Genomic DNA, 27,913 nt, shown 5'->3' with positions numbered 1-27,913 from the left:
CAAATAATAGTAGGCTAACGTTGAAGGCGCAGTCAGGGATTCCACAGGAGATCACGCTTGTTTGTGTTTATGTTTAAGTTTATTACATTATGTTAACCAAGGAACCAAATTAAACATGCCAGCGAGATAGCGATCGCCCCTACCTAGCCTATTCCCAGATAAATTCCACGCATTGTTTCGTTTTTGTTTGTGATACAGGCAATGCTTTCAAGCCCTGTGTTGCAAACATAATTAGGCTGTGTAACTAAGGTCTAGCTAGCCTATTGATGGGTTTAATTGAATTTGAGTGATAGGATACGCAAGCATTTACATCTGAGATAGTTTGTAAATCCTGTAGAGCTCACCAAAATTATAGATATGATACAAGGCACTTATCTGCTATAATCCAAGATAGATTTTCTTCGAATTTTTGACCATTTATTTTACCAAATGACATGGGAAACATAATTCATTTCATCCACATATTCTTATGCATCATGCACAACAACTACTAAGTTAGCTTAAAACCGTGATAATCAAGCCAGCGTCGAGGGGCCGTCACGGCATTGAAGTGACAGGCACTCAATTCGACTTGCACAGCACCAATACAGTGTAATGGCATGAAAGAGAAGTCTATATAGTTTATACAGTGCTGTGCAAAAGTTAAGACACCCATGCTGAAATTGGCTAAAGGGAGGAATAAAAAACATATTTTGCCTTTTGTCTTAATGCCTTAATTAAAAAAAAAATAGGACATCAATTATTTTTTAATGTATCATGTACAGTATCATAAATAAATAAATGTTATTATATATAAAACAATATACAGCACTGTATATTCTAAATAGTAATAGTTTGTACAGTGGCCTACAGTGTACAGTTGTACAGTGGCTAATACTAATAATGTAAATGAAAAAGGTGAAAGAAAAACATGAATAATCCTGTTCAAGTACTGCAATAATCATGCTTTGTAAATGCTTGTGTTGATGGTTATGTCATAATTTGTAACTCATCCACCAGAAGTCACCATTTAAGGAGTCATTTTTTCTAATTTTTCTCTTTTTTTTTTTTTTTTTTGGGGGGGGGGGGGTCTTCCTACGATCAACAGCACCACTGCTGGAAAAAATTCTAGGGGACACACTGGTCCTTATATGCATTCTGGTAATTACACTGACACCATGCATGTAATTATGTACAGTCTATGTCCATTGTTGCTTAAGGCGTACAAACGTTACATGTCCCAGCGGTGTTGGGATACTAAAGTAATAGTAATTCTAATTCTGATTTCTGTACTGTGTCTAATGAAAGTTTGCCCTTAAGTTCAATGAAATGGACCTGCATAAATAACAGACTCATGACAAGAGGGTGAGAGAGTAGCATCATCGCTTTCTGCATCATTGGAGACAGTCAGAAGGCCAATAAGAATGTTTACCGTTAGGGCTTAACCTTCTTGTGAACCAGAAGAGGACTGTCAGAAATCTTGCGAAATCTCACCTTGTACAGCCTAAATTCAATGCAAAATTCAATGTGTGTGTGTGTGTGTGTCTAATCCCAAGTTTTTGTGACCACATGTCGAAGGAAAGTTAGGACAAAGAGAAGAAAAAGAGAGGATATAGTCAGAGGAAACCAAAAAAAAACTTCATGGATTTTTTAATAGTTTCCTGGAGAGCTTGCCAGAGTTAAGTAGGCCACAGCTAAATCCCTCTCCCCATAACAGAATGACATTAACATCAGAACACCGCTGTCATAAATCACACTTTCCAAATAACTTTGATATGACGATCATCATGCAAAATGACACTTGCTGAAATGCTTAACCACATACCAATACTATCTATTAAAAAATACATAGACTGTTGCACACATAGTTACCAAAGAGTTCAAACAAGATTATTAAATTATCAAGCTATAGCTATCTTCAAGCACCTAGAAACTGCTGTGTTATTTTTAATGACAAAGTTTTGTATACAGTTCCCTAGGAAACCAATGTACGGTTTGGTCTGTTTTGATGTGTGTGTGTGTGTGTGTGTGTGTGTGTGTTTGTGTTTTGATGTTTCTGTGGGTTTTTGCACCTTTGAGGAGGAAGTGGTAACCCAGAAGCGTTTGCTATAAAAGCTTGGGGGATAAAAACGGAAACTGTGCACATAGCAGAAACAAGCAGAAGAGCTGCACTTGAACAGAGAGGAGCTTTGGGCATCGACTTGGGCAAGTGGACTGAAATCTTAGGACCCTCACGGCATCCATAGCTTATTTTGTTTCCTTTCCTCAGTTTACTCACACAGGTCTTGTCTTGATTGTTTTAGTGCTCCGTCAGAGGCTAAATAAAACAAAGTTGAACAAAGGAAAAAACTGTGCTTGCTATAAATACATTCAGGAGGGAAAGGGAAGTTGTCAGCCATACTCTTGCATTACTTTACATGACTTTCATTGCTTTAGACCTCTGGGTCCTATAAGATTTACCACAATACTGACCCATTTTTTATATAATCGCTCTCGGTTAGCAGGCTAGTTTGTGCCTATAACCCCGTTCAGCAGCAGTGCATCACTACCAATATCACACCTCACAACTACTGTAGAAAAAACCATGTGCTCTGCGTTAACCACCCTGCCCGTCATGGCACAACATTCTGTTCAGTCGTCAGAGAGACGCTTCTAGAGAACATGCACTTCCTCTTGACAGTATCAGCAGCAGTCACGTTGACAGCGACATGGTTGCAGCATGACTGTTTCCCTCTAAAAAGTCACCCCTACACCTTAGCAGAAGCTTTTTTCTGAAGTGGTATTACTGTAACACTCCTCAAATGTACTTACACTGTTTCAGGCTAAATCCTCTTTTAAATCGTATTCATTTGTCATGAAACTACAGACATGAATGAGACAGAGTAGAATAGAATAGAATATATTTTTATTGTCATTGTAGGCTACATGTACAGCCAAATTTGAAAGTGTGTGTCTTTTATTGATCTGTATAACTGTTGATAAGCCAAAGGGACTGTGTATGTTTTCCCCTACAGTCTTTGGCCAGAATGTAAAAGGTGTTTTGATAAATGATGAGCAAAACTACAGATATCCTATCAGGAACATTAGTGTGGGCTCACTCATGTGTCTTTCTCTTAATGTCATTCTGCTAATACAAAAGTTAGCTTGTGGATAAACCATGTCATCCTCATCCGCCAGATCAAAGCCATTGGACTGTTTCTGTTCCACTGCTGAGCTCCTGGTCTCCCGGCCTCCAGTCATTCAAAAAATAGGTAGCAGTGTCAGCAGAGGAAAAGGAAAGCAGTGTCTGCTGGGAGCAAGGCCAAATGAGCCCATTTGTTTTTTTCTTTTCTTTTTTTTTTAATTATTATTATGACCGCCGCGCAGCGAAGCGGTGGTCATATAGGTTTAGTCCGATTTTTTTTTTTTTTTTTTTTTTTTTTTTTTTTTTTTCGCATGCCCAAATTTCTGTCAATGAGTCCCGGGACACTGAAAGAACGGGGTAGACGAAACTTGGTGGGCATGTAACCCCATATGGATAGCATGGAACCATCGTTTTTCGTTTTGATCTGTAGCCCCCCCGCTGGACTGCACCCCCCGAAAGGAGGGTAGGGCAGACACAGTTTTCTGTGAATATCTCGAGAACCGTAAGGTTTAGGAGGACCATTTTTTTTTTGTAAGTTGATCTCAAGTGGCCATGTCAACCCATTCCATAACCACTCATTTCATGTATAGCGCCACCTAGTTAAACACAAAAAAGTAAAAATGAGGTGTTGTAATCGCAGGTATCTGTGACCTAACATAGTCAAAACTGCACGAAATTGGAAGTGTAGGATCATTATGACACCCTCTGAATGCACGCCAAGTTTCGTGGAATTCCATTCATGGGGGGCCACACAATAAATTAATTTATGTTACTATACACCAACTGGCCTGTAGGTGGCCGGAGACAGTTTTCTGTGAATATCTCGAGAACCGTAGGGCCTAGGAGGTCCACCTTTTTTTTGTATGTTGATCTCAAGGGGCCATGTCAACCCATCCCATTACCACTTATTTCATGTATAGCGCTACCTAGTTAAAAATTAAAAAGCAAAAATGTAGGTGTTTTCATCACAATATCTCTGGCTGACATGGTCAAAACTGCACGAAATTGAAAGTGTAGGATCATTATGACACCCTCCGAATGCATGCCAGGTTTTGTGTACTTTCGTTCATGGGGGGCCTTACAATAAAATAATTTATGTGTACATTTAGTGACGTACACCAACAAGGATTCCCGGGACACTGAAAGACCGGGGTACACAAAACTTGGTGGGCATGTACCCCCACATGGATAGCATGGAACCGTCATTTTTCGTTTTGATCTGTAGCCCCCCCCGCTGGACTGGACCCCCCGAAAGGAGGGTAGGCCAGACACAGTTCTCTGTGAATATCTTGAGAACTGTAGGGCCTAGGATGACCATTTTTTTTTCCGTATATTTGCCTCCAGGGGTCATGTTAACCCATTTCATGTGCACACATGTGCACAAACAGATACACACGCACACACACATTCACAGTAATCATACGTATGACATATACTCACACAGTAGACATATGTACGCTTCCATGCACAGGCACATACGCAGGCACACACACAAGCACGCACACACACACACACACACACTCACACACACACACACCCACACACATAACATAAACATAACACTCTCAGAATTCTCATTCTCAGAATTATGAACAGGCAAGATGGAGGTGGGGTTGTATAAAATGAATTTTACATGTGAAATCTATGAACTAATCATGTTTTGGGACTTGTTGTCTAGCAGATACCAGTGAGAATTGAGTGTGGATAATGCAATTTAGTGAGACAGTTAGAATCATATAGGCCTTTCAGCGTGATTTCTTTTTGTGGAAAAAATGTGCTGGACTGGGCGGCGGTCATATTTTGTACCGCTCTGCGGTACATCTAGTTCTATTCATTTTTTGATGAGGCCACAAGCGATCACAACTTTGTTGTGAAACAGTGTGGGTGAGATCACACCTAGAAAACCAAAACCATCTCTTTGCTTCTGACTCTCACATCTCCATTCTTTTCTGGCCTCTGACATTTTGTAATTTCCCCTCCTCGTCCTCCTCTCTCCTCCCTCCCCCTTCTCTCTCTCTCTCTCTCCCTCCCTCTGTCTCTCTCCCTCCCTCCCCCTTCTCTCTCTCTGTCTCTCTCTCCCTCCCTCCCTCTCTCTCTGTCTCTCTGCGTGTGTGTTTGGTTCCTGGCCAGCTGAAAGGCGTGACGGTGCAGTCTGCGCTCCAGATGAGATTCAGCGCTGGCCCCGTGCTGTGTCAGACAGCTGGAAACAGAGGCACGGGGGAGGGCAACGCCGAGAGAGAATCACTCTGCTGTGTTTAGAGACAAGGCAGGGTGGGGTGTTTTTGCTGCCCACAGAACATCTGGACACCTACGGAGTCAACCGATACAAATCATTCAAAGAGAAAGGCAGAAAGCTTCAAACGTGTCAGTGTGGATTCATTTTGATTCTGTTCAAACTTCCATGAAGTAGAGTTTTGGGTCTTTAAACGCCAAGTGGCCGGAGTCAGAGCAACGGTGAATTTTTTTTCCGTCGCCATGAGATACAGAGGGCATCTCCTGATTTGGGGTGAGTCATTTGCAGTCACAGTGAGAGCGGACTACATGTTGCCATGGAAATAGAGTGTGTTTATGGCTGTTTGTATCACTCTCACCATATATTTATTTTCAGTGCCAAACCGCTAAGATTAGTTTGATCAGTTTATACCGTATACACTTAAATTAATGAATACTTATCAAGCATTTTTATTGTCATGTTATAATTTAAATATGTATCAGAACTTTGTATTTCCATTCAATGAAGAGGCAGTTAACGTTCATGACTTATCATGTATATGTAAAGCATTAAGTTATAAGATAGCCAGAGTGTAAAAAACAAATGTTCACAGGAGAAGTAGGCCTAGCAACTGTTGAAAGTTCCACTTTTATATGGGCATTGGTGTCACTTTAGCCACACAAGACTATTTTTTTGTGGATCACCTTTGTGTCTTTGTATTAGTTCCAGCCTGCAGTTGGAAGTTGTTAATGGAAGTGTTAGTCAGCTGCTCAGTTTCTGGTGCTTCTTGTCATAAAACCTGCCAAGAGCTCTATCAAAGAAAAGAGCGGGAGAGGGGAAAACGATGTCATTCCAAAGAACTTTCCTGATTCATGGACAATGTGGTCTAATAACTCCGAGAGCAGCAAGCGAATGAATAACTGAGTCTGAACTACTGACAGAGAGGGAGAGAGAGAGGAGAACACAGACTCTATTCTTCTAGCTTGGCTTTTATCACCCACGCTTAATAGAAGCTGTGTGCTCTCTCGCCTTTAAAGTAATATTTTTAGACTGTGAAATCACTACAATGCTCTGGGTGGCAGAATCCACCAAGCCCTGTGCGGGCTCACTTTATTTCCACTTATACCTAGTCTCTTGTAACACAAGAGGACTTGATAATGTTTGACATTATACACATTATTACACACATTATACACATAACAATATACAAAGGTTGTAATATATCAATGTATCAAAGTTTTTGGTGGACTGGTCAAACTGTTTCCTGGCCTGGTGGCCAAAGCATGTGATTATAAGTGAACCTTGACTGTCAGAGTGACTAAAATGAAACTCATAGAACCCTTTGAGAAAAAGGGGAGCAGGTCTCCAGCAACGCCGTATGACTTATTTTCATCATGCTCAAAATGTGTTACCCAGCCTAAGTCATGACAGAAAAAGATCAGACAGTACGCACAGGCCCAGCTAACTATAGCTGACAGACAGTTCACACAGCAGACTAATGAACAAGAGTTCAGGATGACGATTTGTTTTCTTCTGCGCTTATGAAATGTGCTTAACAACATGAGATAGCAAGTGTTTCTTATAGCAGCTGCTGCAGTGAGGTCTGTTTTGCATCATTTGGACAGTTGGACTGATATTGGATTGCAGTAAAATAACATCTACAAAACATCAAGCTGTTTGTAATATGTTTGTGTGTCTTGATCTGTCTGTCTGTGTGTCAGAATTGCTGTTGCTCCTGCTTTTCCTTGTGGTTAAATCTGAAGGCTCTGCAACTGGCTGTAAAGATGGGTATAAGAAGGAAAGAAATGGATCCTGCATAGGTAAGAAACCCCAGTATATGCCAATGTATGTTCATTTACATGTATGATCAGCTTTATAACAACATTCCTGCCATTCACTCGAGGTTTCATTTTACATTACACTCACTCTCCTATTTCTGTCATGGTGTTTCTCTGCCCCCTGTTTTTGGACAAAGACATAAATGATTGTGATGAAGAGGAAGTTGAACTCCTATGTGGTGACAATGCAAAGTGCTTCAACACAGAGGGCAGCTACTACTGTCAGTGTGAGTCCGGATTCAAATCCACTAAGGGAAATGTCAACTTTACTGGTGGTGATTCAGTCACATGCCAAGGTAGGAATACTGTAACTAGGCTACTTCATAACACAAACGCATGGATTGTTATGTGTTTTATTTTATATTATATAATAACTTAAATAATAAATAAAATAAATAATTGTATATTATTTGGAAAATTTGGGGAGCAAATGAAAGCGTTTAGCCATCTATCTTTTCCCCACTTGTGCTTACCACTGTACTGTAGAATAAGGGGCTAATGTTCAGGTTGACTGGGGGTTGAACTGACTTCACCATTATCCCTCTGCAGATATCAATGAGTGTGTAGTGGAAAACATAGACTGCGGTCCCCATACCACATGTGTTAACAATATGGGAGGGTATACTTGCATGTGTGAGGATGGATTTAAGACAAGTAGCGGAAAAGAGACATTTCAGGTTGACCAGGGAGTAACATGTCAAGGTGAGAAAATTAGAAAAATGGCTGTTTTGTTAAGGATATGAAATGCATTAAAATATTTGTGATGTATGTACAGTATGTCCTATTTATTGCATTTATTTACTGTATTTTTTTTCTTTTGGGGAGCATAAAAAATTAGTCCAGAGCATTTATATTTTGTCTTGGCTCACCATTACTTTAGCTTTGTTCCTGTGTGTGGGTTTGGTTTCTGCAGCACTATTTATGCATTAGAGGCCCATTTTAGCATGTTAATGTTGCCTCTCCATGACATCTGTGGACACACCTTCACCTTTCCCCCCTGCAGATATTGATGAGTGCACAGTGGAAAACTGTGGCCCGCATGCCACATGTCAAAACACTCAGGGAAGTTATGCTTGCATCTGTGAGGATGGGTTTGTGACAAACAATGGAAATTACGATTTTTTGGTTAACCACGGAGAGAGATGTGAAGGTGAGATACTGACCAAATATGATTAACACATGACTTTAGCAACCACCATGAGGAGGTGAAAATAAATATTGATTTCTAATGTGTGCACTTAAACACAATAATGACTGATGCTAGTTTTTCATTAAACTTCACAGACAAAGATGAGTGTGTCTTGAACGCCACCATTTGTGGGGGGAACGCTAAATGCCACAACACCGCTGGAAACTACTACTGCAGCTGTAACCCTGGATTCAGTCAGGACAACAAAACTGGTATTTGTGAAGGTGAGACTAAACTGATATTTTTTTCTATCATTGGCCTCTACTCAAATAACAATATGAAAGTCACCAACCTGCTAGTCAGTTAAAGAGACTTCAGGTCTTTTTGGTTGACTAGTGACATGTCAAGGTGAGATACTGACAAAAATTTGATGAACACGTGACTTTAGTAACCACTTTGAGGAAGTGAAAGTAAATATTGATTTCTAATCTGGCCTGTTATCTTACTAGTTTTTCATCAAACTTCACAGATATGAATGAGTGTGTCCTTGACACGACCATTTGTGGGGAGAACGCTAAATGCCACAACATCCCTGGGAACTATTCCTGCATCTGTAACCCTGGATTCAGTCTGAACAACAAAACTAGCATTTGTGAAAGTGAGACTAAACTTAAACTATGGTTTAAACTTACCGGTATTTCCATTGTTGGCCTCTACTCAAATAAGAATATATGTCACCAACCTGTTAGTCAGGTAGGGAATATCAACATGTGAATAATCCATTCGTTTTATTACAATCAAAACATAGAATTGCATTCGCTCACAGGGACCAACATACACAACTTTCAGCAACACAACTAAACTTACCAGTTTTTGATAGATTAGATTTGATGAATTGATTGAAATTAATATTTTGCTTGGTTCGTTTAGGCTTTTGTGACACTTCTTTCATGTGACAGGTGAGTGTGAGGCTGACAGCACCATTTGTGGGGAAAACGCAAAATGCCACAACATCCCAGCAGGCCACTACTGTGTGTGCAGCCCTGGCTTCAGACTTAGGTCTGGAATCACCAACTTCACCAAAAAAGATGGATCCTGTGAAGGTGAGTCAATGTTCTGAGCTGATATTTTGTGCAGTGTCTGAAACTACCGTTCCCTCAGGGGACAATAAATTAACTAGCAAACTAACTGACTAGTACTGGTATGTTTAATCTCTAAGTAGCCTTAGTAGGTGTAAAAGACTGGAACTGCAGCAAGGGTACTAAAGAGAACAAATCTAATGGCTAACACTGATGGCTATTATTAGCTTTTGAAAATACTGCACACTTTAAAACTCAAAGCTTGTGTAAAAATACTGCTCAAAGCCCTAATCATTCTACCACTTAATATATTTTCCAGACATATGCTCTATGGACACCTCCATGTGTGGAGGAGGTGCATGTCACCAGGGTCCTCATGGTTATGAATGTGTTTGTCACAAAGGATATACCAATTATGGCTTCAATCAGGAAGCGTGCACAGGTGAAAAATAATAATACACTCTTCCTTTCCTTCCCTCTCCTTCTTTACCTTCCGTTTCCTCTCAGCTGTCTGGCACTTGAGCCCCGTCATGATGAGACTGTTTTGAGCAGTATTTGGCTTTAATATGGTACCTGCTCCTAGGGCTATTTCCCTGTGTTGTAACTTAGTTGTGGGCAGGGATATAGTAGTAAAATAAGAGGTGGGTAAACTATGATTCTGTGAGGTGGACTGTGCCATGCAGTATCATATTTTTAAAAATGCATTCAGAACATGTTTGATTAAGGAGCTGGAGGTTATTGTCCAATGTTTATAACAATATCAGTGGTATTAAATGGTTCCTAGTCTACATATTGTGATTTTGTGGATAATTCAGTGTGATTTTTTTATGTTAAAAGTTGCAATTGGTAAATAAACTCTTTTGAGAGGTGGATAAACTCTAATAAGAGGTGGATAAACTCTATTTCTGAAATTATAGAGGTGGATAAACTGTGTTTACTTGCGTTTAGCCTCCACTACATTCCTGGTTGTGGGAGTCTGTGGGTGAAATTGTTGTAAATGTAAATGTCAGATGAATGTCATATCAACTACATCTCAATAGGTGCCATGCGATCTGCAGCTCTACTTAACAGACACATGCTGCTACAATCTGACATTAACTTTATATATCAATATTAAATCACAATAATGAATATGTTTATAATTTTTGTACGTTTTCCTGTTAGCATTCAACTGTGACTGGCCTCGGGAAGATGTCAGTTCTGAGCAGGTATGATTGAGCACAATATCTGTTGTTTAAAAATACAAATGATTTGATCCCTATGTAGCCTTTGTTAGCTTATTGCTTCTGGTGTTCCTGATCATTTCAGACTCTGCCTGAACTGAATGATTCTCATTCCCTGCTGAACCGCCTGTGTAAGAAACTGACAGGAAATGACACTGCTGGAGCTTCACCTCCAGGTGGAGCACTGGATGGGCCTTTGGATGGAAAGACACTGTTAATGGTAATGCCTCATGGTGGCTTTCAACTGCATTTTTATGACAGAAAGTTGTAATGGTGTTATGTCTTACAAGGAGAGATTACGTTGGACCTCCTTTATGTCTGACTGGTTTAACACTCTCTCCCTCATCTTTTCCTCTCTTTTTCAGTCTTTTCTCTCTCTCTCCTCCTCCTCACTTACTGTTTTCATTTCCAAACTACATCTTGGTGGCTTTTGACTGCATTTTTATAACAGAAAGCTGTAACGGGGCGGTGGTAGTGTAGCAGCTAAGAAGCTGGGCTAGCATGCAGTAGCCTGAAAAGTTGTGGGTTCAAAACCCAGCTTCCACCTTTGTGCCCTGCTCAGGGTCCTGTAATATAATTGATATGTCACTTTGGATAAAAGCGTCTGCTTAATGTAAATGTAACAATGTCTTACAAGGAGAGATTTCGTTGGACTCCTTTTATGTCTGACTGGTTTTTAACACTCCTTCTCCATCATTTTTTCCTCTCTTTCTCAATCTTTCTTCTTTTTTCTCTCTCCTCTTCACTCACTCTGTTTTTGTTTCCAACCTTCAGAACCTCCTGTCACCAATAGATGGCCTGCTGTCAAAAGGTCCCCTCAGTGACAAGCAGGTCGGCATGGTGTTGACTTTAATTGAGAAAGCACTGAAAGTCCTCGGACCTCTGCTAAACCAAGGTTCAACTACCCCAAAGAACATGGCCAGGAGAGCTCAGGATGGAATGGAGCTGTTAATGGTAAAGCCTTATGGAAGCTTTAGAATGTGTCTTTACCCCAGTGAGCCATAGCTGTAACAGTGTCATAATGAGCTGGACAGGAGTCTGTGTAGTGGGTTACCACTCCTTCTCCATTCCCTTAACATGTGTCTCTCTGTCTTTCTCTCACTCTCTTTTTCTTTCAGTGGAAATGCATGGATTCTAGTTGCTGCTACTGGAAGAAACTGGAATCCATGCATTTCCACTGAATTCTTTTTGGAATCTGATCCCTTATCATACTTGTTCATTCTTACTCGTCGCTCGACTTATCGTGACTAAATTCAAGATGGCTGCAAACGCTAAACTTCGTGAAGATACTGTCTGTATAAATCGTCTTGTAAGTAAACTACCAGTGCTTTTTCAAAGTTCTCAATGTCTCGTTTTAAATGTCAGGGCCTTCGGTAGTTTACCAATGAAGTGTGGAGATACATTGAGCCTCGTAAATGGTGTAAAACAGTGATTTATTTGCACGGCTAGCCCGATGCCGAAACACCACCATTGCAACAAGCTGTTGGTAGAATCGGCTAACTAGCACCAGATTTTGGAGTGCAGGGGACAAGCCGAGATGGGCTATGAGACATACGTTCACACTCGGTATCATGTTTCAACACACTTTAGGTCAATATCACACCGGAATTCTCCTTTAACTCTTTTCTTGTGTCCTCCTACAGAAACTCCTGTCAATAATAGATGGTCTGTTGTCAAAAGGACCCCTCAGTAACAGCAAGCAAGTCACCATATTGTTGTCTTCTGTTGAGAGCGCACTGAAACTAGTTGGACCACTGCTAGAAGATAGACAAACCAAAATATCTAAAAGATATGTTGGTAAGCCTCATTTCTATCACACACTAGTCTTCAAACATGTTTTTACATATTTGACAACAGGAAGTTCTAAACACTGTGTGGTTAACATATCGTTTCTATCTTCATTTTAGCTGCTTCACGTGCCAAATGACTAGCCAACGCATTGCTACTGTAATTTAGCTGAACTGTCGAGCATATCAATAGAGCTGTTACAGATTTTTATCACACGCTTCTTACAAGTATCTTATCTACAGTGGCCCCTGGATAACACAGCTAGCTGACAAGTCTACCATACACAACATAAAAAATAAATAGTTTCCCACGAAACATACCAGTGATTAGTTAGATTTAGGCAGACCTCAAGCACAACAACCTATTCAATTTCTCATTGAAAAGTTGCCTGTGGTTGTACTCGTTTTCAAATTATGACCCAATGTTATGAATTATGAAGTGCTTGCGTTTCACAGAAACGGAACCTTTAGTGCTTTAAGTGCCAGTGCTTTAAGAACCAGTTAATTAGAGGAGGCCAGACAAGAAAACTAAGATAAGCCATGTTTTCCAGCCTTGTGTCAGAACATAGGGATCTGTGTGTGCTTTCAGAGGTGGAACTGCGGGTGGAGAGGGGAGATGCACCACTCAACGGGCCTGTCCGCTTGTTGTCCGGGAACGCCCAACTGGACACACACTGGGAGACGGCGACAGGAGCCAAATTCCCTGGTACAAACACATGCCGATGTGCAGTACAGCATACATTCTGAACAGGAGTGACCTTTCCCACACAGGAAATGGTCATAGACAACCAAGATAAATATTTATGCGTGTGTGTTTTGTGCGTGTGTCTTTTGTGGAACAGGATTCACCACTGTTGCCTTGCTGACCTATAAGAACCTGGAGAAATCATTTAATGACTCTTTTGCTGTGACTCCTGATGAAGCAAACCCGAAGTTCCAGATGAACTCAAAAGTAGTCACAGCAACAGTTAGCAATTCCAACACAACACAGCTGACGAAGAATATCACCCTCTCTTTCCCCCATCTCAACGTATGTAGGACACCTCTTACTCATTTATGTTATGCAAATGTATACCATCTAAGTGAACAATACAGATGATAAATATAAAATATATTCAATATTGATATATAATGTTTTGTCTGAACATTTAAGAATGATTGCTATTTCAGACACGCGCATAAGTTTGAATATTTTTCACTACCCAAAAAATTTAGGTCATATTGGTATTAAGCAGTAAGTAGATGTGTGTTTCAGTGATTAACAGTATACTTTAACATACTGTATATGTACTTGACGGTTACAAAATACAACATTTGTTTTTATTGCAGTCAAAGCAGGAACAGCACAAATGTGTTTACTGGGACCACGAGCGCGACGCATGGTCTGACCGCGGGTGTATGGTGGTGATGACCAACGCGAGCGACACAGTGTGCTCCTGCAACCATCTCAGCAGCTTCGCAGTGCTCATGGCTCTCTACGAGGTCGAGGTATCCTACTCACAGTCCACTTGGTCCCTCCAGTTTTACTGCCCCAAAACAGCATAGATTCACATTCACAGAAAGTCTACACAGCAGTGAACTTGTTCAGAAGTTATGAACAGTGAATTTGTTTATTTGTACCAATCGATAATGATATTACTGCAAGATCTAAATACTGTTAAATTCTCCTAAAACTTCTAAAATTGTTCATATCGAGCTCAGCATGGATGTCACTAGTGCCACAAACGCTAACGTTAATCTGATATTCAAACAGACTTCCCCTTCCCAGTGTGATTAAGAGCTCTATTTGGCAATCAGAAACGGATGGTCAGAGGCGTACAGTTTATAGACATTAAAGACATGGCCAGTCCAGGCCTTAAAGGAGTGGCCAGTCCAGTCCAAGAATAAGCTTTGTGTCGCGCTTTGCGTCAGGCTTTGTGCCACCTTGCGCTGGGTGCATGATAGAGGCCTAAACCTCATTTCACTAAGCTAAGCCTTTCTCCATAAGTGATATGCAATTAAGTTATGAACTGGTGTTTAGACCTTATAAATGAGTTCTCTCTCTCTCTCTCTCTCTCTCTCTCTCTCCTGTGTGGGCAGGACACTTTTGAGCTGCTCCTGATGACCTGGGTGGGGCTGTCCCTGTCCATCGTGTGTCTCCTGGCCTGCGTCCTCACCTTCGCCTTCTGCCGCTCCATCCAGTGCACACGCACCACCATCCACCTGCACCTCAGCCTCAGCCTCTTCATCGCCAGCCTCATCTTCCTTGTGGGCATCTCCCGCACCGAAAACCAGGTGAGCTAACCCACAGTGGAGTGGAGCAGAGGGAAGAGAAGGGAGAGAGGGACTGGGAGAGGGAGAGAGAGAGGGAGAGGGAGAGAGAGAGAGACTGCTGAGACTAGAGCTAGTAAAGGTGAGCTTTAGTCTGGTGGACAGAGACGGAGAGAGAGAGAGAAAAAGAGAGAGAGAGAGAGAGAGAGAGAGAGAGAGAGAGAGAGAGAGACACTACTGGTAAAGACTGTGAGGTGAGCTAAAGAGAGACTAAAAGTGAGCTTTGGTCTGGTAGACAGATGGAAAGAGAGAGAGAGGAAATTTATACCGGTATTTATGGTTTCTGACAATTTATTACCATTGTCATTACAGCAGCAATAGGCAACACAAACATGCTCACACACACATACACACACACACACACACACACACAAACACACACACACACACACACACACAAATAAGCACACACACATGCATCCACACATACAGACTCAGACATACGTAGGCTGCTGTATATGTGTGCCCGTGGGCTGTGCCCTCTCTGAATGTGCGCTGTGTGTTTTGGTGGCAGACGGGCTGTGCGGTGGTGGCGGGGCTGCTGCACTTCTTCTACCTGTCTGTCTTCTGCTGGATGTGCCTGGAGGGCGTGCAGCTGTTCCGCATGGTGGTGCTGGTCTTCCACACCACACTGCGGACTCGCTACTTGATAGCGGCCGGCTACGGAGTCCCCGCGGTGATAGTGGCCATCTCGGCCGCGGCCTACCCCAAAGGATACGGCTCCGAGCGCCTGTGAGTGACCCAGTCTGTCTGCAGCACCTTCCATAAGCTCATAAGATGATTTGATCTTTCTGTTATTTTCTGTTCTTGAGGTAGTGACTTGATTTGGTCCCTCTACCTGCATGTGTTTGTGTATGTGTATTTGTGTGTGTGGCTGATGTGTATGTGTGTGTATGTGTGTGTGTGTGTGTGTGTGTGTGTGTGTGTACCCTCAGGTGCTGGTTTGATGTGAGAAAAGACAACTTCATCTGGAGTTTCCTTGGCCCTGTCTGTGTCATCATTACTGTGAGTCCAGTAGAGTTTCATCACTGACTACATCATCATGTAGTCTAGTTTCAATAATACATTTAGTATAATTTTCATAGTTTCAAAGTTCATAATCCAGCAAAAATCAAAATGTTAATGTCACTTAATAGTCTGCATTGCAATGTTATCTCTCCTGCTCCCCTTCCTCTTCCTCCTCTTCCTCCTCCTCCTCTTCCTCCTCTGTCTTTCTCCTCCAGGCCAATGTCTTCTTCTTCCTGTTAACAGTCTACAAGCTGGCTGAGAAGTTCTCCAGTCTCAATCCTGATCTTAACAAACTGCGTAAAATTAAGTAAGTTCCTGTTCAGAATTGACTCAAGAACAGCTCAGGTTTTGTTCGGGCTCATGTCTGGATCTAGAAGTGGACTGAGCCACTTCAGAGACTTTGAGAATTTCCCTACATAAGTTCTGGTATTAGTAAAAAACAAAAAAAAGTGACATCCACTTAATTGGGGGGGGGGGGGGGGGATGTCACACGTGTGCCAATATCTCTTTGTCTCCCCCTACAGGACATTTACAATCACTGCAATAGCTCAGCTTGCTGTGCTGGGCCTTATGTGGATCTTTGGCTGCTTCCAGTTCAACAACTCCACCATGGCCATGTCGTACCTCTTCACCTTCCTCAACTGCCTGCAAGGCGTGCTGATGTTTTGCATGCACTGTCTGCTCAACAAGCAGGTAACAGCCTCTTCACTACGCAGAGCAGAGATCGGCCAATTATTTTATGCTGAGCATGGTCAGTGTGTCCGGAGCAGGCAACTCACGCAGCGCTCTCTCGTCTTTTCCACCCTTAACAGGTGAGAGAGGAGTACGGCAGGTTCCTGTCCTGTGTCTGTGCTCCGCACAAGGCCAAGTATTCAGACTTCAGCTCAAATCAGTCCAAGTCTCAGGTATTCAGCCCATCACTATAATCATTCATTTTTAAGGGATCATGTTGAGGGGATTTCTTTTCATACACACATAAGACGTTACTGGGACAACACCAGCGGAGTAAAATAGATGTATGAGTCTAGAAATGTGAGCTTGTATGCCATTACAGTGTTAGATGTTCTTACTGATATAGCTTTAAGTGTGAGGATATTTTGAGTGCTGTTGTGTGGAAATGGTCTTTGTCGTATCGTATGAGTATGTGGTTGGGCTCTTCCTGTTAATGATATTTGGTGTGATCCACAGTTGTCCAAGAGTGCCCAGAACACCGGAGAGTCCCAGATCTGAGAGCGCTATGGTCAGCAGTCCACTGGACTTTTTCCACTCAGGCAAAGCAACTGTATCACAAATCTGTGCTAAATGAGAATGCATGCCTTTTTAAATGCACTTTTCTTCTTCTGTGATGTGTCATTCAATACAAATGTATTTTCATATTGCTATTAGTGCCTTGATGATCTGCTCAGGGTTAAGTTTTTAGGGGAGGTGGGTAGCCAAAATGTCTCCTGTCAAGCCAAAGACAAAGCCATAGATTTATCTCAGTCATTCTGTTTGTATTTATATCTTTTAAGAGCTATTTATTGTTTTGCTGTGTGTGAATTTGTGTGTATGGGGGGGGGGGTTTATCTGGTAATGTCATGTAAAAATAAGCTTTACATTGGATCTGAATTGCTGTACATTTTCTGTTGTTAAAGGAACACGTCAACTTCTTGGGAAATATTATTATTTGCCGTCTACCCCAAAGTTAGGTTGCAAGCACAGAGAAGAGAAGAATAGAATAGAATAGAAGCTTTATTTGTCATTGCATAAAATACAGAGTATCAACACAATGAAATTCAAGTTGTCACTCTTGGTCAGTGCTTTTTTAAAAGAGCAATAAATAATTCATAAATAAATAGGTAAACATACAGAAAAAACATCCTGAATATGCCCCGCCCTCTCTCCTACTCTCACACACACTCTCATCCACCCAGCCCCAATCGCAGCACAACATTTACACGCAAAAATACCCTCCAAACCCTCCCAGACAGAACACCCTCCAGCACACATGAGTAAAATAGCCGCAGCCTAATAGCAAGAAAAGTGCCTAGTGCATAGGTGCACAGAATGCAGTATTGAGGAGTTTGAGGTTGATCATGGCAGGGGAGGGGAAGATTTGGGATTGGGGGGTGGCCACAGTTTGCAGAGGGTTCTTTTTTTGGTTTAGTGAACGTATGGCCCAGGGGAAGAAACTGTTGGTTAGTCTGGCGCTGCGTGCATTTATAGACCTGAAACGCCTGCCAGAGGGAAGCAGATTGAACAGGTGGTAGGCAGGGTGGGCAGAGTCCTTGAAAATGGATCTGGACCTGTTGAGGCAGCGGGAGTCGGTGACCTCATCCAGGGAGGGCAGAGGGCAGCCTATGATCTTTTGGGCTGTGCCTATGAGCCTTCCTGTCTGCTGCCGAGCAACTAGTGAGTATGCTTTCAATGATAGACCGGTAGAAGGACACCAGCAGCTTCTGTTCGAGGTGGTTTTTCCTGAGAATTCTTAGGAAGTGTAGTCGCTGTTGGGCCTTCTTAGTTATTGCTTTGGTGTTGATGGACCAGGTGAGATCTTCAAAGATGTGTACCCCTAGGAATTTGAATGATGACACCCTTTCCACGCAGTCGCCGTTCAGGTGGAGAGGGGCAGTGCGGTTGCATCTGAAGTCTATGATGATCTCCTTAGTCTTTGAAGTGTTGAGAAGTAGCTTGTTGGCTGAGCACCAAGCTGAGAGTTTCTGGACCTCAGCTCTGTACTCAGACTCATCGCCGCCTGAATTGAGACCGACCACAGTGGTGTCGTCGGCAAATTTTATGATGAGGTTGGAGAGGTGGGAAGGAGAGCAGTCCGATGTGTAAAGTGTATACAGTAGTGGGCTCAACACACAGCCTTGGGGGGAGCCAGTGCTGAGTGTGAGTGGGGGGGAAAGATGGTGGCCGAGTCTCACTTGTTGTGGTTTGTTGGAGAGGAAGTCTTTAATCCAAGCGCAGGTGGAGGGAGGGAGGTGTAGGTCCAGGAGTTTTTAAATCAAAATGTCTGGGATTATTGTGTTGAAGGCTGAGCTGAAATCTATGAAGAGTAGGATATGTGTCCTCCAATCTAACTTTGTAGACTGTAAACAAGCACATTTCCCAATGGGTTGGCGTGTTCTTTTAACCAGTGTGTTTGTGTGTGTGTGTGTGTGTACTGAAGACAATTGATGTTTTTATGTCAAGTTGTACGTATATTGTAAGAATTATCAACTGCTTTCAAGTTTGTATAAATGAGATATCTAAATAAACACTTTAAAACAATACAATGCAGTTATTTTATCTTAATATAATGACTTCAAACTGTTACTATACCATTGATACGGACAGTGTTGGAAAGGCTACTTTTAAAATGTATCTCATAGTTTACTGCATGCCCTGAAATATATTTTATACTGTATTCCAATAGATTATTCAAAGTGAGTAACATATTCTGTATACTTTGGATTACATGAGCATTCTATTTTAGTAAACAGTATATGAGATTATGTGAAGCTGTAAGCCCCATAGATAATGTCAACAACAACCCACGACCCTGCTTTACAGTGAGGTGAGGATGGATCGATTTATTAGGCCTTTGTGCTATGAAACCCAATGTTTTGCCTGCAGCTAAAAAAACTACCAAATCTAAGCTTTCCAAAACAAAGTAGAAAGATTTTTAATTACATTAATTTCATAAAAGCACAATGAGGATTACATGCTTTGATGCAGAACAAACTTTTAAAGAAATGAGAACCTGTACAGGCCTAAAACATGATGCTGGCCAGGTTATCAATTTAAACAGACTAAAAGAGAAAGATGCCACCTAAAAAATGGGGGGGGGGGGGGGTGACATTCACACAGGACGGCTCTCACTGGGACTTTATTCTGGTGTTAAAAACACAAAATATTAGCCTGGGTGCCATTCCGAACTTAGTCCCGCCCACAACATTTGAGGTCGGGAAGTTCGGTCTGGCATTGCTCCATTGTGGAGCAAATATGCTCGCCCTAGATCAGGCGGACCAATCAAATCAGGCTTTACAATGATGGACAGGTACTGTAAACAACAGCGCCTAGTCTATCACGTCATTTGAGCACGCAAGCTTAGATTAGGCTTATGTTTGAAACAAAAACGCTGTGGCTAGAAGGATACATGGCTTTTAAGACCCCATATGGAAAATGCATATTATTTAATGAGGCTTTATCTCTGAAAACGATTATTTCTGAAAGCGTTGGCCAAAGTTGTGATGTGGGAAAACTCGTGGTTTCACTTTCATCAAGGGAAAACAGCGCTGTTGCATTGCGACATGTTCCCTCGTTCGTTTGAAATCTCTGATTGACCACCTGTTCGAGGGATTTGCGACAGCCTTTCCCAGCTGTTTAACATGTTTGTAGCATATCAGTGTTCAACAGAATTATTTTTTAAAATGGAGGGGATATAGGCTATCCGTTTTTTCCTAATAGCCTACCCTACTACGTATCTCTTAGATTTCGCTAATGAGTGTTGTAGGCTAGGAATTATTGACGGCACTAACTTTTACAAAAGACCAGAAAACAATGTTAAGGCATTTGTGGATGGTTCATATGTTTTCTTCCTACACCTCACGGTAAGCTATTTCTTTGCTCTGATTGGTTAGGTCTATCCAATTGAGTGCAGAGGCATTCCCCCCTGTATCGGTTGAAACACGCCCCATAATTATGTCCCAATAGAGCAGTCTGATACTCATATTCTGACTAGAATTGAGTATGACTACGTCAGGCTAACAAAATATTACATTTATTGGGCAACTGCATGCAATCTCTAGTGCAGTGTCAATTTTCTTTAAGGAGAAAACCACAGTGCATGCAAAGTAACTCTACCAGGTGGCAGCTCTAACAGCTCTAAAGCTATACAGTGCATACAGAAAGTATTAGTATGTTGCCAACTGTTCCGTTAAATACGGAATCGTCCTGTATTTAAAAGGAAAAAGATGTGTTCCGTATTGAACTGATACTGAACGCATTTTGTTCCGTATTATTGAGAATCAACTTGGGGCAAATCCATGACAGATCAGTATAATAAACTAGACTATGAACGAAGAATGCACGATTTGAGATAAAGGGGAAACTTTGCTGCTGACATTTATCCCTCTCAGTTTGTTTGTCATCACTATCCCAACAGAGAATGCACTTTTTTGAGCCCCTGTGAGTCACGTAGGCCTACTGTATATTACGCTGATAGTAGTGTGAGATGACATGTCTTGCTCAGAGTTTTGAATCTGTGTAAGATAAACAACTAGGCTAGCCTACTTGCTGCTGAGACAGAAAAAAGCCAGAGATAATATAAGGCTTCACCAAATTCAGAGATATGCTTCTGAAGCTGTTTGTGATGTTCACAAGATATTTTTTTCTGTGATATCTGCCAGTTCAGTTTTATACATTTCAGAATTGTTTGGTTTGAGTAGAATATAGGCTACAAACAGTTATTTCTTTATTCAGTGTTTTTGCATCGCAATGATTTTTGTTTTGCCCCGGATAGAATGAGTAGGCTAGAAGGCTTCATTAATTCAATACAGAGCCCTGGAGCGTCATTGCAAAAAAAAAATGTATACTGTACCGTGAGAATCTGCGCTCATTTGACCAAGTTGTGCACTTGTTTTACTCAATTATGATCTCATTTTACTAGATTGTGCATAGAATGTAGTATATTATGCCCTCATTTTAGTAAATAGTGCTCTCATTTTAGTGTGTGAATCTGACACAACTTAGAGTTACACTTGACAGTGTCGACATAAGTGACATGACACTGTCATGAACGTGTCATAAACAAGTCATAAATGTTTACGATATAACGCTTCCGTTATTAAGGGTCATTCGGTTTTTGTCATAACAAGTTAGGGTTAGGTTTAAGGTTAGGAATAGGGTTAGGGTTAGGGTTAGGATTAGGGTTAAAGGTTAGGGTTAGGGTTCATGTGTCATGACCCTAAGTATACGTAGTTCACAGCACTTCACTTTTTCCACATTTTGTTATGTTACGCAGCTCAGTGCCTGGTTTCTCACACAAACCGGGAATTGTGGCCAAATAGTTCAGTCTTCATTTCATCAGACCAGATGATTTTACTTCTCTTGGTCTGATAGTCGTTCAGGTGCTTTTTGAGAAACTCCCGGCAAAACATGGCTTCTACTGTATCTGTCCACCATTGGCCTGATTGGTGGAGTGATGCACTGATGTTTGTCCTTATTTACGCTTCTCTCATCCTCTCAAAGGAACTCTGGATGTACTGTAATTCATAGTGACCATTGGGTTCTTGGTTACCTGTCTGACCAAGGCCCTTCGTCCCGGATTACTCAGTTTGGCTGAGCGGCCAGATCTAGGAGGACTGTTGGTTGTTCCAAACAGTTCCATTTGAGAATATTGGAGGCTACTGTGCTCTTGGGCACTTTCAATGCTGTAGACATTTTCTTCTATCCTTCCCCAGATTTGTCTTCACACAACCCTGTCTCGCAGGCCTACGGACAATTCGCTCGACCTCGTGGCTTGGTTTTCACTCTGACATACACCATTAACTGTGAGACCTTATGAGATGTGTGCCTTTTTAGTTTAGGCACAGGTGAACTCCAATCAAGTTGTAGAAGCATCCCAAGGACCATTGATAGAAGTAGGATGCACCAGAGCTCAATTACAAGGGTCATAACAAAGGGTCTGAATACTTATGTAAATGGAATAATTTAGTGTTTTATTTTTTATAAATTTACAAAACATTCCAAACACCTGTTTTTTGTGTTGGAGTATTGTGAGTAGATTGATTAAAACAAAATGAATTGGATCCATTTTAAGATGAGTCTGAAACAAAATGTGGGAAAAGTGAAGCGCTGTGAATACTTTCTGTATGCACTGTATATATATATATATATATATAGACACATAACAAAAGACACATATCATATTTTGGAGAAATTAATATCTTAACCCTGTTACACCTAACCCTGTTACACCCATTAACATAAGACATTCAAGGCTATTCAAGCTAATTTTCATCTGTAGTCCCTGGCAGGTTGATGCTAAAAGAGAAGGGAGCTGAGACGTATAAGAAAGGTACAAGAGCACAAGTATGAGCACAAACATATAGACCTAAAACAGACTATCAAAAGACCTATGTTCACTATCTATATTTATAACAGTAAAAAACTGTTAAAGTGAAACAACAAGAAGGAGGCAACCAAATATGGTTGTGAAAGTAAGATGTAACTTGAGATAAACATTTCCGCTGTTCAGTAGGAAGTCCTTTTCTTTGATTATTATTAATTAAAGAACTGCTGTCGCCTTCCTCTAGCCATTTTGTACGATTCTCTGCAGAGTAAATTATATGTTACGTTTTTTTTTTTTAAATATATTTTACGAAAAGTTAAGTCGTGATCTACTGCCACTGAATTCTATTCCCAAGCATGAGATATAGAGGGCATCATCTGATTTGGGGTGAGTCTTTTGAACAGATACTAGCATGATACCATTGAAATGGAGTGAGTGAACCGTACAATGTGTGGAACAGGATTTAATCTTAACAGTCCTATAACGTACAAAGTAACACTAGTTTTATGCTTATTGTATGTTCATGTTAATATGTGTCTGTTTTTTTTTTAAATGTAGACGGAAATGTCATGTAAAGGTTATTCATAATTGAATTAATTTAATTGAATGTAAATCACTCTTTAAATGTTAATTTTCACCAATTTCTTAAAAATCTGTTACTTTTTTAAAGTAGTTTTAGAAGATGTTTATTTGTTCTTTTCTGAGAATTAATGAATGTTGTCCACATCCTGCAAATTTTTCCACATAGTCACTGTAAATTTGGGGCTCAATTATGACAGTCAGAGTTTTTTGTTATTAAGCACAATCAGTGTGATCCGTATAGTGAATTTGATGATCAATGTATGGTTGGGGAAGGCATAGAAAAGTTGGAGAACCTGTGGCTTAAAACAATATTGGTGGTTGCAGGATAGATTTGAAATGGGTCGCGATGGTCTGTCATTTTTGTGTGGGTCCCCAGAAAAAAAGTTTGGGAAACACTGCTGTAGTGGGTATACTGTGGTGTAGTCTAGTTAGTTGTAGTGGGTATACTGTGGTGTAGTCTAGTTAGCTGTAGTGGGTATACTGTGGTGTAGTCTAGTTAGTTGTAGTGGGTATACTGTGGTGTAGTATAGTTAGCTGTAGTGGGTATACTGTGGTGTAGTCTAGTTTGCTGTAGTGGGTATACTGTGGTGTAGTCTAGTTAGTTGTAGTGGGTATACTGTGATGTAGTCTATTTAGCTGTAGTGGGTATATTGTGACCAACTCCAAATGTTAATACCTTTGCTTATTTGGGTATACTAAGATGGTGATGCTTTTGAAGTGGGTATACTACATAGTCCTCCTGGTTATCACGTAGACTTCACCACTGCCCTACACCGTGGTCAAAGTATGCACAGGTTTGCATTTGAAAAAGGTTCAATATGCTTATTCAGGCCATGATGAAGAATGTTAGGCAAAGAAACAGCATTTATATATGTTATGGCACCATAGCCTTATTTAAGGCCAACTATTTATAACAGCCATTTTACGCCAACATTTTAAATGGCAAAAAACCTAGCTTTACGATTATGCTTAATACAGCACACTGAAGCATTTTAATGGTAAATAATGTTCTTCTTACAATTCATTATTCATTCAGCAATGCAGATCGAATGCTCCATCGAAATGTTAAAGTAGCATATAGATCTAATTTAAGGTCAAAAACTTTAAGAAGAAACAATAGGGAGCCTGTACACACAGTGCCACATATGCCACTCACCAAGCACACACACGCATACGCAAGCACGCGCACAGGGAGGTAGTGGAGGCTAAACGGAAGTAAATGCAGTTTATCCGCCTCTGAAATGTCAGAAATAGAGTTTACTCACTTCATATTTAGTATATATGATAGAGTTTATCCACCTTTCAAAAGAGTTTATTCACCAATTGCAACTTTTGACATTTAAAAATCACACTGTATTAGCCACATTCACAATATGTACACTAATCAACGCTCTAGGAACCAACCTGAATGCCTTTTTAGGGGGGCGCTGCATGTGGCGCAACAGGCTACATACCATGTACTGGTCCAAGTGCCCACGGGGACCCAGACTCGAATCCAACCTGCGGTCATGTCCTGATCCCACCCCATCTCTCCCACTCACTTCCTGTCTATCTTCACTTTCCTATTGGAATAGAGGCAAAAAGCCCAAAAAATATACTTTAAAATCTGAATGCCTTTTTAAAAAATCCAATACCGCATGGTGCAGTCCACCTCACCATGATCACTGAATTCACAGTTTACCCACCTCTTATTTCACACTTCACATCCCTGCACACACACACACAGACACTGTGAAAACGAGACCTCTCCTTTTCCCCTAACTTCCTGTTCCTGTTTTAATGCATGTTGGATGCAACAACTTGTTGTGAGGTTGTGCGCCGAGAAACTTTTGCATTGCAAAACACTCGGTGAGTTGCACAGTTTTGAAAACGAACGTTAAGGGTGTATGTGAACTCTGAAGCAGTAAAGGCGATTCAAAACGAGTCAGAAAAGTCGAGACAGGACCAATCGTCAAAATTTCGGTGTCCCCCCCCTACATACACAGCACATTGTCTTCAGGATTTCTCCAACACACATCCTCTACATACTTACAGCACACTGCCCCCACCTACCTACACACACACTACACACACACACACACACACACAGTCACTGCTCCACTCCCCTCCCACCCACACACACATCTTTACTGTCATCACTCACATACATCATACATACAGTACTCTGCTTGCAATAGTAAGTCCCTTCACCATACTTGCAGTACACTGACCCCCCCCCCCCCCCCCTCCCCCCTCCCCCCTCCCCTACATACACAGCACATTTTCATCAGGAAGCTTCTCCAACACACATCCCCAACATACTTACAGTACACTGCCCCCCCCCCCTCCCCAATACACAGCACATTGTCTCATGACATATTGCACACTGCCCTCTCCCCACATACACAGCACACTATCCCATCTCCCTTGTCATCCCCCAAACACACACCAAGACCCCTGGCAGTTGGGTTAGCCCCTTGAGCCGTGGATCTGCCCAAGGTTTCTTCCTTAGTAAGGAAGTTTTTCCTTGTCCCTGTTGCTCTTGGGTGCTCCTTGTTGGTGCCCCCCCCCCATCCCAATCCTCCCCCACCTTTCTTATGCAGCCCTTGCCACTTAATCTACTAAACCCCCCCCCCCCCCATAAATGCACAAATAGGCTGACAACAGAAATAATTTCACTGCATTTCTTACATCCAGCAACTATATGCATGTGACAATAAACGTCCTTGTATCCTTGTATCTAGTTCATCCAAAACAAACCAGAAAAGGGACTCAAACTGCTAAATACCGGGAATTTCCTTTAACTTCTCTGAGCATGTAACTTCAATTGCAAAATCATGTCGGTTAATGCTTACAACATTAGGAAGATCAGACCTTATCTGACACAAGATTCCACACAACTTCTCGTTATCTCCAGACTGCCAGTGAGTGTTTGAACTTTGTTGGCGTTGCATCGGTTGTAGAGACACAGCTGTGCGCAGTTTCACGCGAGTCATCATTGCCCTTGGACATTTTCAGCCGGTTGGAAATTGGACTAATTTTATTTTTATTTTTTATTTATTTTATTTATTAATTTGTTTGTTGTCTGTCTTGTATGTCTTGGTGTCACGGGTACGCTGGCGACTACGCCGCTCCGTCCGGCATCTTTTGCGTTTGTTAGGCCTATTTCTTAAATGTAGTTCTATGTCTTGGTGTCACGGGTACGCTGGCTACTACGCCGCTCCGTCCGCTATTGTCTTTGTTAGTCTATGTGTCAATGACAATGTCTTATATGTGGAGCGCTTTGGGTTGCACTCTGTGCATGTTAAATGCGCTATACAAATAAAACTGACTTGACTTGACTTGACTTGTTGAGCAATGCAGTTATGTTGAGCCCACCAAACGACTCTATACACGATTTCAATGGCCTGATTAAGTTTCGATTTCTGGAGCTCACAAGCCAACGGAGAGTTGCTAGACTAGCCCTGGCAGCAAATTTAATTTGCTAGGGGCGCGTCTAGATTTCTAGACTAGGCACTGACTTCAATGATGACTCCACATTTCTAATACATAAATTACTTAATTTAAATACACATTCATCTTCCCAATGGTGAAATGCTCCTTTAAGTATCATATTGTTTTGTACTTGTATGTCGCTTTGGACAAAAGTGTATACCCATAACCATATCCATATCCATAACAAGAGTTCAAAATGACGATTTGTTTTCTTCTGCTCTTGTGAAATGTGATTAACAACATGAGATAGCAAGTGTTTCTTATAGCAGCTGCTGCTGCTGCTGCAGTGAGGACTATTTTGCATCATAATTGAACAGCTGGACTGATATTGGATTGCAGTAAAATAACATCTTCAAAACATCAAGCTGTTTGTAATATGTTTGTGTGTCTTGATCTGTCTGTCTGTGTGTCAGAATTGCTGTTGCTCCTGCTTTTCCTTGTGGTTAAATCTGAAGGCTCTGCACCTGATTGTGATGAAGGGTATGCAAGGGAACAAGACACCCTGCACCCTGCATAGGTAAGAAACCCTAGTATATGCCAATGTATGTTCATTTACATGTATGATCAGCTTTATACTGTAACAACATTCCTGCCATTCACTCGAGGTTTCATTTTACATTACATTCACTCTCCTATTTCTGTCATGGTGTTTCTCTGCCCCCTGTTTTTGGTCAAAGACATAAATGATTGTGATGAAGAGGAAGTTGAACTCCTATGTGGTCACAATGCAGAGTGCTTCAACACAGAGGGCAGCTACTACTGTCAGTGTGAGTCCGGATTCAAACCCACTAAGGGAAATGTCAACTTTACTGTTGAAGATTCAGTGACATGCCAAGGTAGGAATAACTAGGCTACTTCATAGCACAAACACATGGATTGTTATGTGTTTTATTTTATATTATATAATAACTTAAATAATAAATAAAATAAATAATTTTATATTATTTGGAAAATTTGGGGAGCAAATGAAAGCGTTTAGCCATCTATCTTTTCCCCACTTGTGCTTACCACTGTACTGTAGAATAAGGGGCTAATGTTCAGGTTGACTGGGGGTTGAACTGACTTCACCATTATCCCTCTGCAGATATCAATGAGTGTGTATTGGAAAACATAGACTGCGGTCCCCATA

The 27,913-nt window shown here is 41.3% G+C and overlaps 1 protein-coding gene and 1 long non-coding RNA gene across 3 annotated transcripts; both read left to right on the top strand.

Moving 5' to 3' along the window:
• The first annotated feature begins 5,224 nt into the window (after positions 1-5,224).
• Positions 5,225-18,372, top strand: adgre5a (adhesion G protein-coupled receptor E5a). Of its 2 annotated transcripts, XM_076266401.1 has the most exons (23): positions 5,226-5,609; positions 7,037-7,135; positions 7,291-7,449; positions 7,703-7,855; positions 8,157-8,303; positions 8,438-8,566; positions 8,812-8,940; positions 9,242-9,385; positions 9,681-9,803; positions 10,526-10,569; positions 10,670-10,804; positions 11,359-11,538; positions 12,228-12,381; positions 12,961-13,077; positions 13,214-13,401; positions 13,701-13,859; positions 14,451-14,645; positions 15,196-15,413; positions 15,617-15,686; positions 15,905-15,996; positions 16,214-16,382; positions 16,502-16,594; positions 16,878-18,372. In XM_076266401.1, exons 1-23 carry the CDS (start codon positions 5,579-5,581, stop codon positions 16,917-16,919), a joined length of 2,970 nt encoding a protein of 989 aa, XP_076122516.1. In that variant the 5' UTR covers positions 5,226-5,578; the 3' UTR covers positions 16,920-18,372. The 2 variants fall into 2 exon arrangements, with proteins under 2 accessions (XP_076122517.1, XP_076122516.1); XM_076266402.1 differs by lacking the exon at positions 8,812-8,940 and having other exon boundaries at positions 5,225-5,609.
• Positions 18,373-22,995: 4,623 nt separating this feature from the next.
• LOC143102683 (uncharacterized) lies at positions 22,996-27,616 on the top strand. The gene is made up of 3 exons (XR_012982631.1): positions 22,996-23,115; positions 27,198-27,301; positions 27,462-27,616. It is a non-coding gene; the product is annotated as an uncharacterized LOC143102683 (long non-coding RNA).
• Positions 27,617-27,913: the final 297 nt, after the last annotated feature.

The sequence above is a fragment of the Alosa pseudoharengus genome, unplaced genomic scaffold, assembly GCF_046254945.1.
Source record: "Alosa pseudoharengus isolate Yale_2024_CS ecotype anadromous, Long Island Sound unplaced genomic scaffold, YU_APseudo_1.1 YU_APseudo_1.1_scf_4, whole genome shotgun sequence".
NCBI classification, from domain to species: Eukaryota; Metazoa; Chordata; class Actinopteri; order Clupeiformes; family Clupeidae; genus Alosa; species Alosa pseudoharengus.
The sequence above is the reverse complement of the archived record's forward strand: the minus strand, read 5'-3'. Positions and strand labels throughout refer to the sequence as shown.